The 17,047-nt window shown below is 34.2% G+C and overlaps 1 protein-coding gene across 1 annotated transcript in view; it reads left to right on the forward strand.

Annotated features, from left to right (window-relative positions):
• Positions 1 to 17,047, forward strand: part of LOC122796777 (macrophage mannose receptor 1-like) — a 1,798,323-nt gene that overhangs the window by 492,530 nt on the left and 1,288,746 nt on the right. Inside the window, exon 7 of the mRNA XM_044065505.1 lies at positions 11,615 to 11,797. Within this exon, the coding sequence (XP_043921440.1) occupies positions 11,615 to 11,797 (183 nt within the window). The remainder of the gene's footprint in view (positions 1 to 11,614; positions 11,798 to 17,047) is intronic.

Below are 17,047 nucleotides of genomic sequence, written 5' to 3' on the forward strand. Positions count from 1 at the left end.
CCTGAGTCCTAAGTCCACAAGAAATCTTAACTCAGTCAGTTTTCAACAGTGTGGCTCCTTGTACACCAGACAATTGGTTTTGTTTATGAACTTCGCTACTTAGAAAAAATAAATAAACCATCAGAGGTAACACTCAGTCAAATATTTTTCCTTTTTCAAGATTAAAAGTATATTTTATACTTTGGCCAACTTCATATAATATGTTTACTAAATAAAACATACCAGTGTGTACTTTCATTTTACAGTGAAAAAAAAATCACCCAACATTTCAGTTGTATTTCAAAGTTAAACAGTGAAATTATTAAACCTTTGACTTCAGTAATGAAACTTCTTTGGACAAAAAACGCATCAGTTAGTATAAACATAGAAAACTATCTTAGTTATACATTTAATTTCCAAAAAGGGTTTACATTGGTAGATATCCACATGCTCTTGATGACAGAATTTATGAGCACAGCAGCTACTGATGACAAGATAAGTGTTTGCACTGTGACGTTTGCTCAAACTGTAGGAAATATGAGCTTCTTAAGTTTATAGGTGTTTACTAGATTAATGCATCCCAAATATCTGGCAAGTTCTAGTACCCTTGATAAGTGTAAGCAGGGGCATTGGAGATGAACCAATTACAACCAGGGACCTGGGAAATGAACCATTTGCAGACTGCCTGTGTCCATTAGAGACATAGGTGCCAAAACAGGAATGAATTTCCTGTTCCCCATCCGATTGTCCAAGTTACATTTGAATTGGGTTAAAGAGGAACTCTGCTTCACATGGATGGCGATTCTGTTCCAGAGAAAGTGTAGTCTCTGGGATACATACCTGTCTCTCTAGCAGGTCCTATTTATATCACAGGCGAGGTTTAAGTCTTTAGAATGGGTAATTCTGGTGCTGTTTGTTTTGTAGATATGCAGGAGGTCCATCAGAGTGGGGTCTGACAATGCCCTGTATGCCAGGCATAGATCTCCCCTCAACAGCCTGTAGGAGACAGAATACAGGGGTAGAGCCTTGAGGTGATCTGCACAGGACATGTTGCTTACACCCTGTATTCTTTTAGTGAGGAACCTCTGTGGACATTCCAATTGCTGGATATGCCTGGTTAGGTTCATATTAAAGGGCGCACTGTACTCAATGATAGGTCTGATGAATGTTGAATACAGTGAAACAGCGACTTACTTGAACCTAGATGCCATACTTTTGCTTATAAGTTGCGCAACATCGAATGATTTCCTCACTACTGTAGACAGATGATGGTCAAAGGCCAGATTACTATGTGTGTCCCTAAGTCTCTGACTACTGGTTCAGCTCTGAGGGGTGTATTGTCAATATGATAGCTAACAGGGATGGATGACTTCCCAAAGGATACTATTATACATTTCTTGGCATTTATTTTTAGTCCATTGCTCTGACACCAGTTGTATGTCTGTGTCAGCCCTTCTTGGAGAACATCTGTGTCTGTGTGAGATTCAATGACAGCTCCTAATTTTTAATCATCTGCAAATTTAGTCATCCAGAGACCATTGACATTGGCCTTGACTTCAGAAAAGTAAATGCCAATAGGAATCAGTCCCAGGACTGGTCCATGAGGGACTCCACTTGCGACTGTCCACTTTGTAGAGGTGGACTTGAAAGTCTAACTTCCTGGGTCATGTCTGTGAGCCAGGTGGCTATCCAGTGGGTGACATAAGGGTTTGTACGCAATCTCCTGAGTTTGTCAACAATGCTTGAGTGGGGTATTGTGTCAAATACCTTGGCCAGGTAAAAGTAGACAGTGTGAACTATTTTGCCCTCATCCATTGCTTTGATGACCTTATCAAAGAAGTCCACCAGGATGAGTAGGCCTGACCTACCCTTGATGAAGACTAATTGGGTAGGGTCGAGTGTCTGGAGGTTTACTGTATCATTTTTGATCATTTCCATTATAATTCTTTCCATGGCTTTGCATATGAGACTAGTGAGACTCATGGGTCTGTAGTTTCCAGGGTCTGTAGATGGCCCACCTTTGTGCAGAGTGATGACTGTTGCTGTTCTCCATTCATGAGGCATAAAGCCTGCTTAGAGGCTACAGTTGAATAGCAATTCCAGAGGCCCTGATAGGTCATGTTTCATGCTATTTAGAAGGTATCCGGGGATATTTTCAGGGCCCATTAATGCAGTCTTCTTAGCCATAGACAGAGCATTAAGGACATGTTCCCTAGTCACAGCAGAGGGCGTTATATTTGATGGTATTTCCTGAGGGAAGGTTGGGGGGGGGGTAATGTTGCAGCGGAAGGTGTTGGCCAGCAGGTTTGCTATATCTCCTGGCTCAGTATAAGTGGCTGCATTTTACAATGAGCTCTGTGCATAATTCTGTATTACCGTTGAGGTTGCAGGCATAGCTAAAGAATGCCTTGTGGTTGTCCTTGGCCTGGGAGGCCAAAATTACCTAAAATTTGGCTTTGATAGATGTTATTTGTCCTCTGAGTTGTTTGTTTAGTTTGATGAGAGTGTTTTATCCTGATGGGTGCTGCACCTTCTAATTTTTGCAATGATTTTCTGTCTTCTGTTATGCAGCCTATTGATTTTGTGATTCCACCAGGGTGGCTTATTTTCTGAGTTAGTTCTGTACTTCTTCCTGGTGAGTACAGCTGCCTCTATACAGCTATTAATACATTTGTATAGTGTATCTGTGAACAGTTCTGCATAGAGAGCAGTGTTCTCAGTGTTTATGGGTGCTTGAAATTTTGCTAGGTTATCACTTAATAGCAGAAGTTAGCCTTAGAGTAGTTCCTGAATATTCCAGAGTTAGCTGGGGGTATAACCTTACCAGGGAAGACATTATACTAGGGGATGTGCAGCACTCTCCCATATTAGTTAAGACCAGATCAGTATAATTACACCTCTGTTTTTAGTGTACACTGATTTACAGCACTCCTCATTTACATCTCATTATTTGCACATTTAAATAAGCAACACACCAAATGATAAAGAAAACCACAATAAAAATCCAAAAGCAAACACGAACAGTTCCACCAGAAGTAAATCGACCAAGTCCACTGGAATAAAGACACAAAACGCTGCTGAAATCACAATATCTATCCTTTTATTCACACATACAGGATTTCATCCCATAATCAACGGAACTTCATCAGATAAAACCATTTCAAACAGGCTGCATTTTTAAAAACTTGATTGACCAATGAAATTATATTAATTATACACACCCTCTTTCTATAACCAATAAAAACCTCCACATAAACATACATTCAAGCCTATGTATATCTGTCCTTTGTCCAATCACCAGCAAATCCCACTGGCCAATGGACATACAAATCATCAAAAAATTGACCAATCATTTTATTCTTAACAAGTTATTGCACATTCGTGATTGCAGACATCATATACACAAATATTTTATTCACATAAACGAATATTCTAATTGATTTTTAGTATATTTCATGTATTAAGATAAAATTATGTAAGTATCAGCTCTGCCATATATAACCAAACTATAAAACATATATAAACATTGTCTTTACGGCACTGAGTTGTTCTAACCAATAAGATCTCATAAGAATATCTTATATCCAATCACAATGCTCTTTAGCACAAACCTATATACATAAAATAGTAAAATCAACTACCAGGCATTGCTGAGAATTTTATATTCCTATTGGGTCGCATTCCACCAATAAAAAGAGCTATTTGGCTCAAACCGCCAATCACGACACATCGTCCACCTATATGCATAAATTACTGAAAGTTGGCTAACAAATATTGCTGAGAATTTTATATTCCTATTGAGCCGCGTTCCACCAATAGAAAGGCCTATTCGGCTCAAACTGCCGATCACAACACATCATTCCCAACTTTACTGTGAACAAATCCAAAACTACTATAAATTTCAGATCAAACTAACTCCAATAAACATATTTACACCTTCATCCTATTACGTGGATGTCAAACTATATTGTGAATACAATGGATCAGCAGGATATTATCCATAAAAGACATTCTTCATATATAATTCATGCACAACCAATGTTTTTAAGGAACAAAATCTAGCTGGTCAATACTGTCTTCGAGGCATACCATTGTTAGCATAGTCACACCTCTTTGACATTTCTGTAGCTATTGGTTAACAAATTGGCAAATCATGTCACAAGACTGACGCTACTAGCCAGTAATCAGCACACTCTAAACTCTGCATTAAATACATTATTAAAACCTAAACTTGTTCATTAAATCTAATAAAACTGTAAAACTATATATTGTTCGATTCACAAAAGCAAAAAGCATTAGGTCTCTTCGTTCTTACGGCAATAAACATTGCCGTATAACAGAACCAATCCATCAATACAACTACATAAATGGTTGGTTCACAACTGATGAATAGCGAAACAGGTATCATTCAATCTACCAATAGTATTCATAGGAGAACAATGATTACACCTATCAACAACAAACCCTCTCTCAATCACATATTCACTAAACTACATACATAAATATTCCAATATTCAAATGTATAAACATGAAAAATTATACTACATAACAAAAAATAAATAAAAAATGCATTATATATTGAACTGTTGTTTATCTGGAGATTGCTTTCAATTTCAACAAACAAGTGACCATGGCTGCCTCATTTAAACCTGACCAAAAATGCGCAGAAAGGTTCATTTGCCAGAATAACTCTGCTTTTTCCAAAAATAATTGCCAGGTACCTCCTCTATTTGATTCAACCACAGTTTGCAATACAATAAATTTAAAATGATGACCACAGTTCTCTGAAATATGTCTATAAAGGGCATTGGTAGTTTTTTTTGGCACGAATATCTGATAAATGTTTGCCAGTTCTGTTTTTTAACTTCCGTTCAGTCTTGCCCACATAAAAACATGGGCAAGATGAACATAGAGCACAATAGACTACTTTTTCACTATTGCAACGTGGCTTGCCATTAATAAAAATAACATGATCATTGATCATAATCTGATTTGTTAGAAGAATATACTTGCAATAGACACAGTTGCCACATTATGTCATAAACCCTTTGTTGATATTTCCTTTAGAATGTTCAAAAATATTCTTCAAATTAAGCCCCCTTTTAAAAACAATAATAGGTTTATCACCTAATCGATTTCTAAAAATAGAATCATTAATATGAACATCCCAACGTTTCATTAACACATGTCTAATAGCACTACCATCATCACTAAAACATGCAATAAAGGCATTGGTATGCACATCCTTACTCTGCTCAATATTATTACCAATAACTCCTAAGGAGTTGTTAGGTAGATCAATTTCATATAAATCTAACCCAGTCTCATCTATTAGTCTTGTATTGAATGGATCTGTGTTCAACAGAGGTTCAAAATACCCTTTCATTCTTTTTTCTTTAACTTCTATTATTAATTCCAGAATAAAGGCCTCAGGATATCCTCTGTTTAAAAACATCTTTTAACAGATCACATTCATCAATGAAGTCTGACCAATCTGTAACCATACGAGCCGCTCGTACTAATTGTCCTTTAACAATGGCTCAATTTTGAAAAGTGGGATGATTACTTTGGAAATGGAGAAATGAGTTTGAATGCATCAGCTTACAATAGATTTTAGCCAACAATTTATGATTAATATCATCCTTCTTTAATAAAACATCTAAATATGCAACCTGTACATCATCAATTGTATGCGTGAATTACAAAAAGCTAGTAGTGCTATTAATATAAGAAATAAAGGGGCCAATTTCATTGTTCTCTCTGGCCCAAAGAATAAAAATATCATCCTGATATCTTAAATATAAATTGCATTTAGAAAAATAGGGAGAATTCAAAAGGTACTTATATTCCCACATTATCATAACGATATCAGCATAAAGCCCACCACAGACAGAACCCATGGTGATGCCATCCTGTTGTAGGTATAAATCCTTCTCAAACAATATGAAATTAGACTTCAAAACCAAGTCTAACAATAATTCATATGCATTGATAGAACAGTGTGACATCCCTTTCATATCAAGAAATTCTCTAAACCATTCTTCTCCAATGGAATGTGGGATACAAGTATACAAATCCTTGATGTCAATTGTGATGAAAATCCAATTACTACTATAGGGAAGCTTGTTTAACCTTCTAAGGAAATCCCATGAATCAATACAGACATATGGCTCACTATAGACAATGTTCTTAAGTTCTGCATCCAACATTTTTGCTATTGGTTGAGTGATAGATCTTCTAGCGTCCACAGTGGGATGCATAGGGGGTTGATGTATATCCTTGTGTAACTTCAGAAGACCGAAGATGGTGGATGTAATAGGAAAATCAACATTCAAATAATTATATTGATGGATATCAATAGCACCCTCCAAAAATAAATCATAAATATGACTTCAAATTCGACCATATACCATGTTCCTTTCATTAATTGAACTTTGTTTCTATGTATTAGAATTTAACAATTGTTTCATTTTTGTTACACAATCACATTTATCAATAGCAACAAGGCCTCCACCCTTATCTGGCTTAATAAACCTTACTTGTGAGTTATTTTGCAAAAAATCCAACACTGCATGTTCATCTACACTGAGATTATTGTGAACATATTTGTTCTTCATAGTATAATGTCCAACTCACACATATTTTGGAATAACATTAGGGTAGGATGCAGTGGGGGATTGTATGTACTAGTCACTCTGAGGGGGTTGTTAACATATACATTATTCAGAAACAATGAACGTAAATTTAACTTATGAACATATAACCTTAGGTCCATTAAAGTCTGATATAATTCATATGTTTGGAGGGAACAAAAATCCATCCTTTCGAAAAAAGGTTACACATATTTGTGGAAATTTCAAGGGGAAGAAAAATTATAAACTTTAAAGTCCCCTTTAAGGTTTGTAGAAATCTTTAATGCTGGCAGTCTAAATTCATCACTCGTAAGTTCAGAAGCTATTAAATTAAATTCTTCCCCTTCCAGTTCTGAGGACCCCTTCCTCTCTGATTCCTCCATGTCCCGCTTTTTGAACCTCTCATTCAATATACTTGCCGGCAAGGATTCTGACAATTTTTCAGACACTCCTAGTGTCGTGGACCAGCCATCTGTTGATCTTCTAAAAAATCATCAGTATCTTCCAGTTCATTGTTGCGCCAGTCATTATTGCTTTCATTCATATTATATCCACTGGGGATATCTTTGGATTTATTGGGCCAAACTTGTAAACCCAGAGGAACTGGATAAGCTGCATTTTTATTATAGGCTTCCATGTCGCTAGACAGTTTTTTCATTTTCCTTAACTTTATAACATTCATCTGTTCCTCAACAGAATTCACAATATGTGCATATTCATATTCATATTTTTTTTTATTGGAAAAATTAAGATCTTATGTAATAGAATTGTTTTAACACCAAAATGTCCTTGGTAAGCATCTCAGTGGTAGAATTATTGAACTTTATAACTAAGTCCATATATCCAAATCCATGTTTATCAAACAATTGGAGCAGTTCTTTATGAAATGGTGAATTCTCCATTAAACCCGTGGAGTAGCACCATAACCGCAAGCCTTTCAGCACAATTTGTCTTTTGATACACTCGCTTAAATATTCTGAATCCATCTGTAATTTCTTAATCTTCAAAAGTCAGCGGTCAGATTTGGATAGTTTATTACAGACACTTTGGTTAGTGATGTTAGAATCATTACTAAATGTAGTTGAACCCTTTAAAAGTCTTTAAAATTAATAGTTTGATGATAACTGGATTGACTAGCACACACAGTTCCTGTCTTTCTACTCAAATCAGGTTCTGCATCAAGTATTTGTGATAACTGGTTACCTGACCGAGAATTAATACCATTATTAATTTCCAAAGAGGAACCAGGAATATTGTAAGTAGAAAGCTAAGACAGATGCAAAGCTTGAGTTGACTGTTGGAATACTGGTAACTGTTCCAGTTTGTACATTCTTTATTTAAGCTGCTGTATTAATGTTGTCAGTTCACCCAACAAATTTTCTAGGGGTGATAGTGTCACTGGTGGAGAAGAATTCATGCTGGCAACCAAAACAACCAACACACCAAACGGTAAAGAAAACCATGCTTAAAATCCAAAAGCAAACATGGACAGTTCCACCAGAAGTAAATTGACCAAATCCACTGGAATAAAGTCACAAAATGCTGCTGAAATCATAATAGCTATCCTTTTATTCACACATACAGGATTTTATCCCATAACCAATGGAACTTCATCAGATAAAAACATTTTCAAACAAGCTACATTTTTTAAAAACCTGGTTGACCAATAAAATTAAATTAATTATACACACCCTCTTTGTATAACCAATAAAAACCTTCACATAAACATACATTCAAGCCTATGTACATCTGTCCTTTGTCCAATTACCAGCAAATCCTACTGGCCAATGGACATATAAATCGTCAAAAAATTGACCAATCATTTTATTCTTAACAAGTTATTGCAAATTTGTGATTGTGGACATCATATACACAATAAATATTTTATTCACAAAAACGAATATTCTAATTGATTTTTAGTATATTTCATGTATTAAGATAAACTTATCTAAGTATCAGCTTTGCGGTATATAACAAAACTATAAAACATATAAAAACATTGTCATTACGGCACTGAGTTGTTCTAACCAATAAGATCTCATAAGAATATCTTATATTCAATCACAACACTCTTTAGCACAAACCTATACACATAAAATACTAAAATCAACTACCAGGCATTGCTGGGAATTTTATATTCCTTTTTTGTCACATTCCACCAATAAAAAGACTTATTTGGCTCAAACTGCCAATCACGACACATCATCCACCTATATGCATAAATTACTGAAAGTTGGCTAACAAACATTGCCGAGAATTTTATATTCCTATTGGGTCGCTTTCTACCAATAGAAAGGCCTATTCGGCTCAAACCGCCAATCACAACACATCATTCCCAACTTTACTGTGAACAAATCCAAAACTACTATAAATTTAAGATCAAACTAACTCCAATAAAAAACATTTACACATTCATCCTATTACTTGGATGTAAAACTATATCGCAAATACATTGGATCAGCAAGATATTATCCATAAAAAAAATTCTTCATATATAATTCATGCACTGCTGATGTTTTTATGTGGGCAAGAATGAATGGAAGTTAAAATACATAACTGGTGAACATTAATCAGATATTCCTGCCAAAAAATCTACCAATGTCCTTTATAGACATATTTCGGAGAACTGTGGTCATCATTTTAAATTTATTGTATTGCAAACTGTGGTTGAATCGAATAGAGGCGGTGCCTGGCAATTATTATTGGAAAAAGCAGAGTTATTCTGGCAACTGAGCCTTTCTGCACATTTTTGGCCAGGTTTAAATGAGGAAGCCTCGGTCACTTGTTTCTTGAAATTGAAAGCAATATTTAGATGCTAAACAACAGTTTAATATATAATGCGTTTTTTATTTATTGTTTGTTGTGTCTTATTATCATTTTTCATGTTTATACATTTGAATATTGGAATATTTATGTTTGTAGTTTAGTGAATATGTGATTGAAAGTGGGTTTGTTGTTGATAGGTGCAACCATTGTTCTCCTAGGAATACTACTGGTAGATTGAAAGATACCTGTTTTGCTATTCATCAATTGTGAACCAACCATGTATGTAGTTGTACTGGTGGATTGTTCTGTTATATGGCAATGTTCATTGCCATAATAACAAAAAGAGCTAAAGTTCTTTGCTTTTGTGAATCGAACAATATATGGTTTTACAGTTTTATTAGATTTAATGAAGAAGTTTAGGTTTTAATAATGTATTTAATGCAGAGTTTAGAGTGTGTTGATTATTGGCTAGTAGCATCAATCTTGTGGCACGATTCACCAATTCTTTAACCAATAGCTACTGAAATGCCAAAAAGGTGTGACTATGCTAACAATGGCACACCTCAAATATAGTATTGGCCGGCTAGATTTTGTTCCTTACAAACATTGGCCGTGCATGAATTATATATGAAGAATTTCTTTTATGGATAATATCCTGCTGATCCAATGTATTTATAATATATTTTTACATCCAGGTAATAGGATGAATGTGTAAATGCGTTTATTAGTGTTTGTTTGTTTGATCTTAAATTTATAGTAGTTTTGGATTTGTTCAAAGTAAAGTTGGGACTGATGTGTTGTGATCGGTGGTTTGAGCTGAATAGGCCTTTCTATTGGTGGAACGTGACCCAATAGGAATATAAAATTCTCGGCAATGTTTGTTAGATGACTTTCAGTAATTTATGCATAGAGGTGGACGATGTGTCATGATTGGCAGTTTGAGCCGAATAGGTCTTTTTATTGGTGGAATGCGACCCAATAGGAATATAAAATTCTCGGCAAAGCCTGGTAGTTGATTTTAGTATTTTATGTATAATGGTTTGTGCTGAAGAGCATTGTGATTGGATATAAGATATCCTTATGTGATCTTATTAGTTAGAACAACTCAGTGCTGTAATGACAATGTTTTTATATGTTTTATAGTTAGGTTATATACAGCAGAGCTGATACTTAGATAATTTTATCTTAATACATAAAATATACTAAAAATGTTTATTGTGTATATGATGTCCACAATCATGAATATGTAATATCTTGTTAAGAATAAAATGATTGGTCAATTTTTTGATGATTTATTTGTCCATTGGCCAGTGGGATTTGCTGGTGATTGGACAAAGCACAGATGTACATAGACTTGAATGTATGTTTATGTGAATGTTTTTATTGGTTATACAAAGAGGGTGTGTATGATTAATGTAATTTTATTGGTCAATCAGGTTTTTAAAAATGTAGCCTGTTTGAAAATGTTTTTATCTGATGAAGTTCCATTGGTTATGGGGTGAAATCCTGTTTGTGCGAATAAAAGTATAGATATTGTGATTTCAGCAGTGTTTTGTGACTTTATTCCAGTGGACTTGGTCAATTTACTTCTGGTGGAACTGTCCATGTTTGCTTTTGCATTTTTATCACATTTAAATAAGCACACTCAATTTCATCACATATTGGCATAAATGGCCTCTATGAATCGCAGCAAAGCTATGCTCATCCATGAACTTTGCAGATAGGCTCAGCACATTTGCTTAACTAAGAATACTCGCCATAGATTCAAATGATTTAAAATAATTTTAGTGGTTGTAGTGCTTGGCTGCCTTTGGATTTGCCATATGTTCTTTTTACAGGAAAAAGGAGGCATTTAATTTAAATAGTAGAGTAAGAACTATGGTGGGAATGCTTGAAATTTACAGTCAGGGTAAATATATATGTGGTGATGTATCACTCATAGCATAAAATAAATGCAACTACAGTAGAAACAGGGCACCACAATGCTTATTCACTTTGAATCACAGCATGTAGATTCGTTCTGTCATTTTCTGGTGTTGCATGGTAAAGTCCTTGACTTCAGGTAGAGTGATATTTGTATATTATACCATAGAAAGTGTTTTGATTAATAACTTGGTCTTTATAAAGTGAGATGTTATAAATGACTGTATTCAGATAATTTGTAATTTATTTTCACAGTACTTAAATATTGGTAATACTTAAAATATGTTTTTCTTTCCTGTGTTGTGTGAATCCAGTTAATAATGTGCATATTAAGTGCCCAGATCAGTGGGTTCCTTATGCAGGCTACTGTTACACAATCAAGAGAGAAGAGAAAATGTGGAAGGATGCCTTGTTGTCATGCCGAAAGGAAGAAGCTGACCTTGCCAGTATCCACAATATCGAGGAACACAGTTTTATATTGTCTCAGCTTGGATATTGTAAGTACCTCTGGAAAAACATGCTCCTTTGCAGAATATAATTCTAAAATGAAATGAGCAAACACTTTACTATAAAAAAGCAACAGATGATACATATTTCCACATGAACTATATACCTATGTTTAAATAAGGATTGGTATGGAGAAATTATACATTTCCCTTACAACCTATAACTGTTTTCATAGCATGTAAGAACAATATCCTAAATGGCAATTACCATCCTGCCTGTTTTACTATGATTAAAATGTTCTTAACATTCTGGGAAACTTAACATTTTTTTTCATCGTATTCATAAAAGTGAATATTGAATAACATTATTTTAGATTACTTTTCTAGCACTGAAGGTACCATGTCAACACATTGCACTTATTGCTACTTGTGTGGTTAAAATTCATACAGTGTATCAGCCACCATGTTTGAGGCAACTTCTCTAGCTCATAGGAGATTGCAAAGTCATAAACATTTCCTTTTCTCTGTGTTATAACTATAATAGTGAAAGAGTAATCCCCAGATCTAGTCCTACTGAATGTTTACAAATGCCTCTCAACTTCTTTGCTCATGAATTTTGAAGAAAGCCAGAAGTTATAGAACTCAAAACTGTAAAGTGACAAAACAAGTACTCCACTTTCCTCCCAGTAACTATCAATGTCCCTCAGTAATCTATATGAGGTCCTCTTCCCTTCAGCATTTTAATAAATCCATACTGCAACTAATCATAGCACCTTAGTCCAATATGGAAACAATGCCGGTGCAGTTAAAACTTTTGCTAATCTTGAAGACCTTACACAACAACCATGGCTCTGTTCCTGTACATTCCCAGGATAACCTCTACCAGCAGAGTTCCTATTTCCCCACTTGATAACTTCATTTAAGATCCTGTACCATTATAATTACTCATTCAACTGACTGTCCTGTCTACTTCCCCATATCTGTATCTTTGTACAATCCTACTACCTTTTTATAACTCACCATCTAACTCCCTCTTAATCTCTACTAAAGCAAGGCTGCCCTATCTTCATCATTTCCTCCTCTATTTTACTTCTTCTCTACTTTTTTACTCCCTTTTCACCCTCTATCAGCTCATCCTTTTATCAGCTCCCAGTAATACTTTCCGTCCTCTAACAACCTGCCTATAACTATATACCTCTCCCTCACCTGCCCTACCTATATATCTCTCCCTCAACTGCTCTACCTATATACCTCTCCCTCACCTGCCCTACCTATATACCTCTCCCTCAACTGCTCTACCTGTATATCTCTCCCTCTAGTTTATCCCATCCTGCCTGTATATTCTCTATCTCATGAATGTCTTTTGCTTGTTACAGACATTTGAGCTGCATTGTACATATCTTATGCTAAGACTTAGACTCACGGAACATACTGTAAATTTTTTCTATAACATTTATTATCTTATTGTACAATTGCTTTCTTTTCCTATAAATGAATAAGAATTTTTATATTTTTTTTCCATTATTTTATATTGCAAAATATCTGGTGTTTTTCTCCCAGGCCTCAACTGGAAAGGGGTTCTTCCTCCAGTCCAGTTGGACCAGTTTGGGAAAGAAACAAAATAAATAACTAAAAAAAATATATAAAATATATAATGAGGTGGATAAAGGGTCAACAGCAGAGGCAGATTTTAAATATTGCTGTTATAGACTTACAAAGTTGCTACATTAACAAGCTTTGCATTATCATGCATTTTCTGAAGGATATGAAGTCTGTAACATAAATATCTGCCATTAATTAGTGACTGCAGTCCTCAATCTGGATATTCTGCAAAGGTGTGGACAGCTGCCAGGTATGGGTTATAAACCAAGAAAATTAAGACATTCTGTACAAAACTTAAAAGTAATTGTGTATTCAGTCAATGTTTCTATCACTTTTAATATCAAAAACAAATCACCTCTCAGAACTCAAGAAACTGCACTACAGAATACATTTTAAACTCTTTACTCAAGTAGAGTAAGTAACTTAAATTCTTCAATAATGGAGATTTCCTTATGAAAAAAAAAACAGTCTTTCAGTTCAGCCTTGTTCCATTATATCTGCAGTGATACTGTAGCAAAACTCCACATAGTAATAATCTACTGCAAGCCAAACTAACAAGTGACATAGATATACCATGACGTGACACAATTCCAGTGATAGTGATATTACATCATTGTTTGCTTTATTTCATTTGGATATAAATGTCAATGATTATGAAGATAGATCTCAGGATATTTTAATGGCTAAGCTCAGATTAAGTATAACTGGGGAATGATCCTATATGAAAGATGTTTTTATTAAAGTCATTACACTAATGTAAACTACAGTTTAAGAAAACTGTAAGTAGTAGCAAAGGAAATGAATAATTAAAAAAAAAATAAAAAAAGGTGATAGAGTCACTGCAAACGGATGTGACAGTCACCTGCACATTATATAAACTGTGTATTGTCTAAAAGAAAAATAAAGTGAACAAAAATAGCTCCTGAGTTTGATTTTTGACTGTTTGTAGCAACCTATGATCCAATTTACCATAACAAATTGATACCATTTGTTGGCAAGTATGTATAATACCATTCTTAGGCATGCTGCTAGATGTCTTTAGCAAGATCTGTATACTGTACTTAGTGTCTATAGTCAGAGTTAATTGATCAAAACCACTGTAAGGCTTTTAAAAACTAGCTTCCTTGAGCACATTATTGTCAGCGTAGGACAAATATTGGAGCACTGACAACAGTTGATAATTGGAGAGATGAACTGAATCTCTTGGTGTCATTTGCAAGTATGCTTGCTTGGCTAATAGGATGATAATAATTTACGTAACTCTTAGATCTACCATTGTGGATAGGCACAGTATTTGTCATCTTCCATGCAATAGGCACATATAAGTTTCCAAGTTTGTTAAAGTGTATAGTTAAAAGATGGATCACATTATCCTCACAGACAATAACTGCTAAAATATGGACTTTGTCAGGGTTGATGCTTCCTTTATATATTTTTTCACATTAACTCTTGCCAGCAATTCCATTCAAGTAAAGCAAATTTACACCAACATGTACATAATCCGTTATCTTGGGAAGCCATTATTAGCTTTTCATCTTTTGGTTTCAGAGCACCTTTCCTTAGCCATTTTGGTGTCGTGTCTTGGTCAACATGCGGTTATTCCAGAAGGTTTCTGTACTTGTCACTATATTTGTGGCCTTTCTATGATTTTCCTTCTCATCTGATCCTTTTCTTTATGTTTGTTCTTTTGTTTTTCTGGTACTGTCAGTTGCTGTCTGATTTTTGTTTAGATTTGGTTTGATTTCCATTTCGGCTTTGTTCTGAAATGCTACTTGTAAAATAAGCAAAGATGTCATGTTATAGTTCTTCACTGCCTGCTTTAGAACTTTTACTGTGTTTGGATCTGATGATACAACCAAGTATGTAAGCAACCTCACAACTGCATATCTATGCATGCAGTCACTTTTGAGGAGGCTTATACCTCCTTCAGAAAGACATGTATAATCATGGTATGCACAGGTTTTTATATCTCATTTGATAACCATGAAGCATTTTTCTTATTTTTTTGTCAAACTAGTTCAATGCTTTTTGTGGCCAGACAATTATATCAAAGCTATAATTTAGAGCAGGAAAAGGAAATTAATTTACAGCTTGGACTTTATTGCTTTATGTCAAAGCAGTTTTTATTAGCTTTAGTCTTCTGAAGTATTCCTTACTGAACTTTAATCTCATTTTGTCCCATTTTTCATTGTTGTCCCTTCATATATTCCCAAGTATTTACACATGACTTCTTGATCAAGTTCTTTTAGATTGCATTTCTGGTCTAGGTTAATAAGTTCTTAGTGCTGCAGTTTAGCTTTTATAAATGTTACTTTTTCATATGTATCAATTTTGTATCATATGAGAAAGTTTTAACCATTTGTATTTGTACATTTAGATCCTTGTCTGATGAATAATGCAGTTTTAAATCATCAACAAAAGTAGATAGGTTGATTTCTAAGAGTTAAACTATAACCATAGCAGACATTTGCATTTCTTCCTGTATAATTATGCTAATTTTCTTAATTACTATGGTTTTCAATGAGTACTTCAGTGAAAAAATTATTCTTACTGATCTAAGTTCCTCAATTATTGAAACAAGTTAAAAAAATTATATCATACTGTTTTCGTACAATATGCATTAACTAAGGGAGATCATTTTTTTTATTTCTGTTCAGAGACATGGTTAGTTTTTCCATAGCCCCTAAGTATGTTCTTGAAAACAGTATAGATACATCAAAACAAACAAACAAACAAACAAACAAACAAACAAACAAACAAAGTAAATAATAGGACCAGAACTTCCATCACGTATTATTTTATTCCCTTGGCACCTCAAAAGAATAGATGTCCATGAAGGACAAAAACACAAACGCACAAGCAGTATATTTACACAGGGCCAAACAATAATTCAGTGAATTTGTATGAGTCACTATACAATTTTTAAATAAACAATGTATCAGCATAACTAAATATAACTACTAACATTGGTTGTAGATGGTGGGCATTCTTGATCTGACACTGACTCAATGTGAAAAATGTGAAAAAAGGGGATTAAGGAAGGATGGATGGGTGGTCTAATGGATTAAAAGAAAGAAGAAACATTCCAGTAACATTCATCATTAAGATCATGAGGAATCAAAATATTCAATTTTAATATAAATAAACTTCCTGTGTATTAGTATGCTTTAAATCCTTACCAAATCTAAAATTTACCAACACTTTTTTGTAAAATTGTAGCTCTTAAACCCATGAAGTGCCTGTTGTAATATATTTTAAAATAAGTGGCAAATAAACTAAATGTTGATTCATCATCTTCCTTTAATGTAAAACATATATTTTTGCATCATCAATATAAAATAGTTTACAAGAACAAGAAATACTATAATTAATCCCCTTAATTATACAATCGTATAGCAACCATAAGCTCCTGCAGTGGAAAACCTTATTTCATTATATTATTATGTATATTTTTTTTAATTCTGAAGCAATGTATAGATGTACAGAACAATCATTACAGTGAGAACACCTCTGTGGTGCTACAGTCAAAATAAAAGTAACTATGAGAGCTTTAAAATAACTATGAATTGACATGTTCCCTAGAATTTTGCCCTGATAAAAAGAAAACAATGGATTTTTGTGTAATAGCTCATGCATAACAAGATGCTTTCTCCAACAGCTATTTCATTTTTATTTGTATTTTATTTTATGTAATTATTT

The sequence above is a fragment of the Protopterus annectens genome, chromosome 3.part0, assembly GCF_019279795.1.
Source record: "Protopterus annectens isolate FY-2018-M chromosome 3.part0, PAN1.0, whole genome shotgun sequence".
In the NCBI taxonomy this organism is placed as follows: domain Eukaryota; kingdom Metazoa; phylum Chordata; order Ceratodontiformes; family Protopteridae; genus Protopterus; species Protopterus annectens.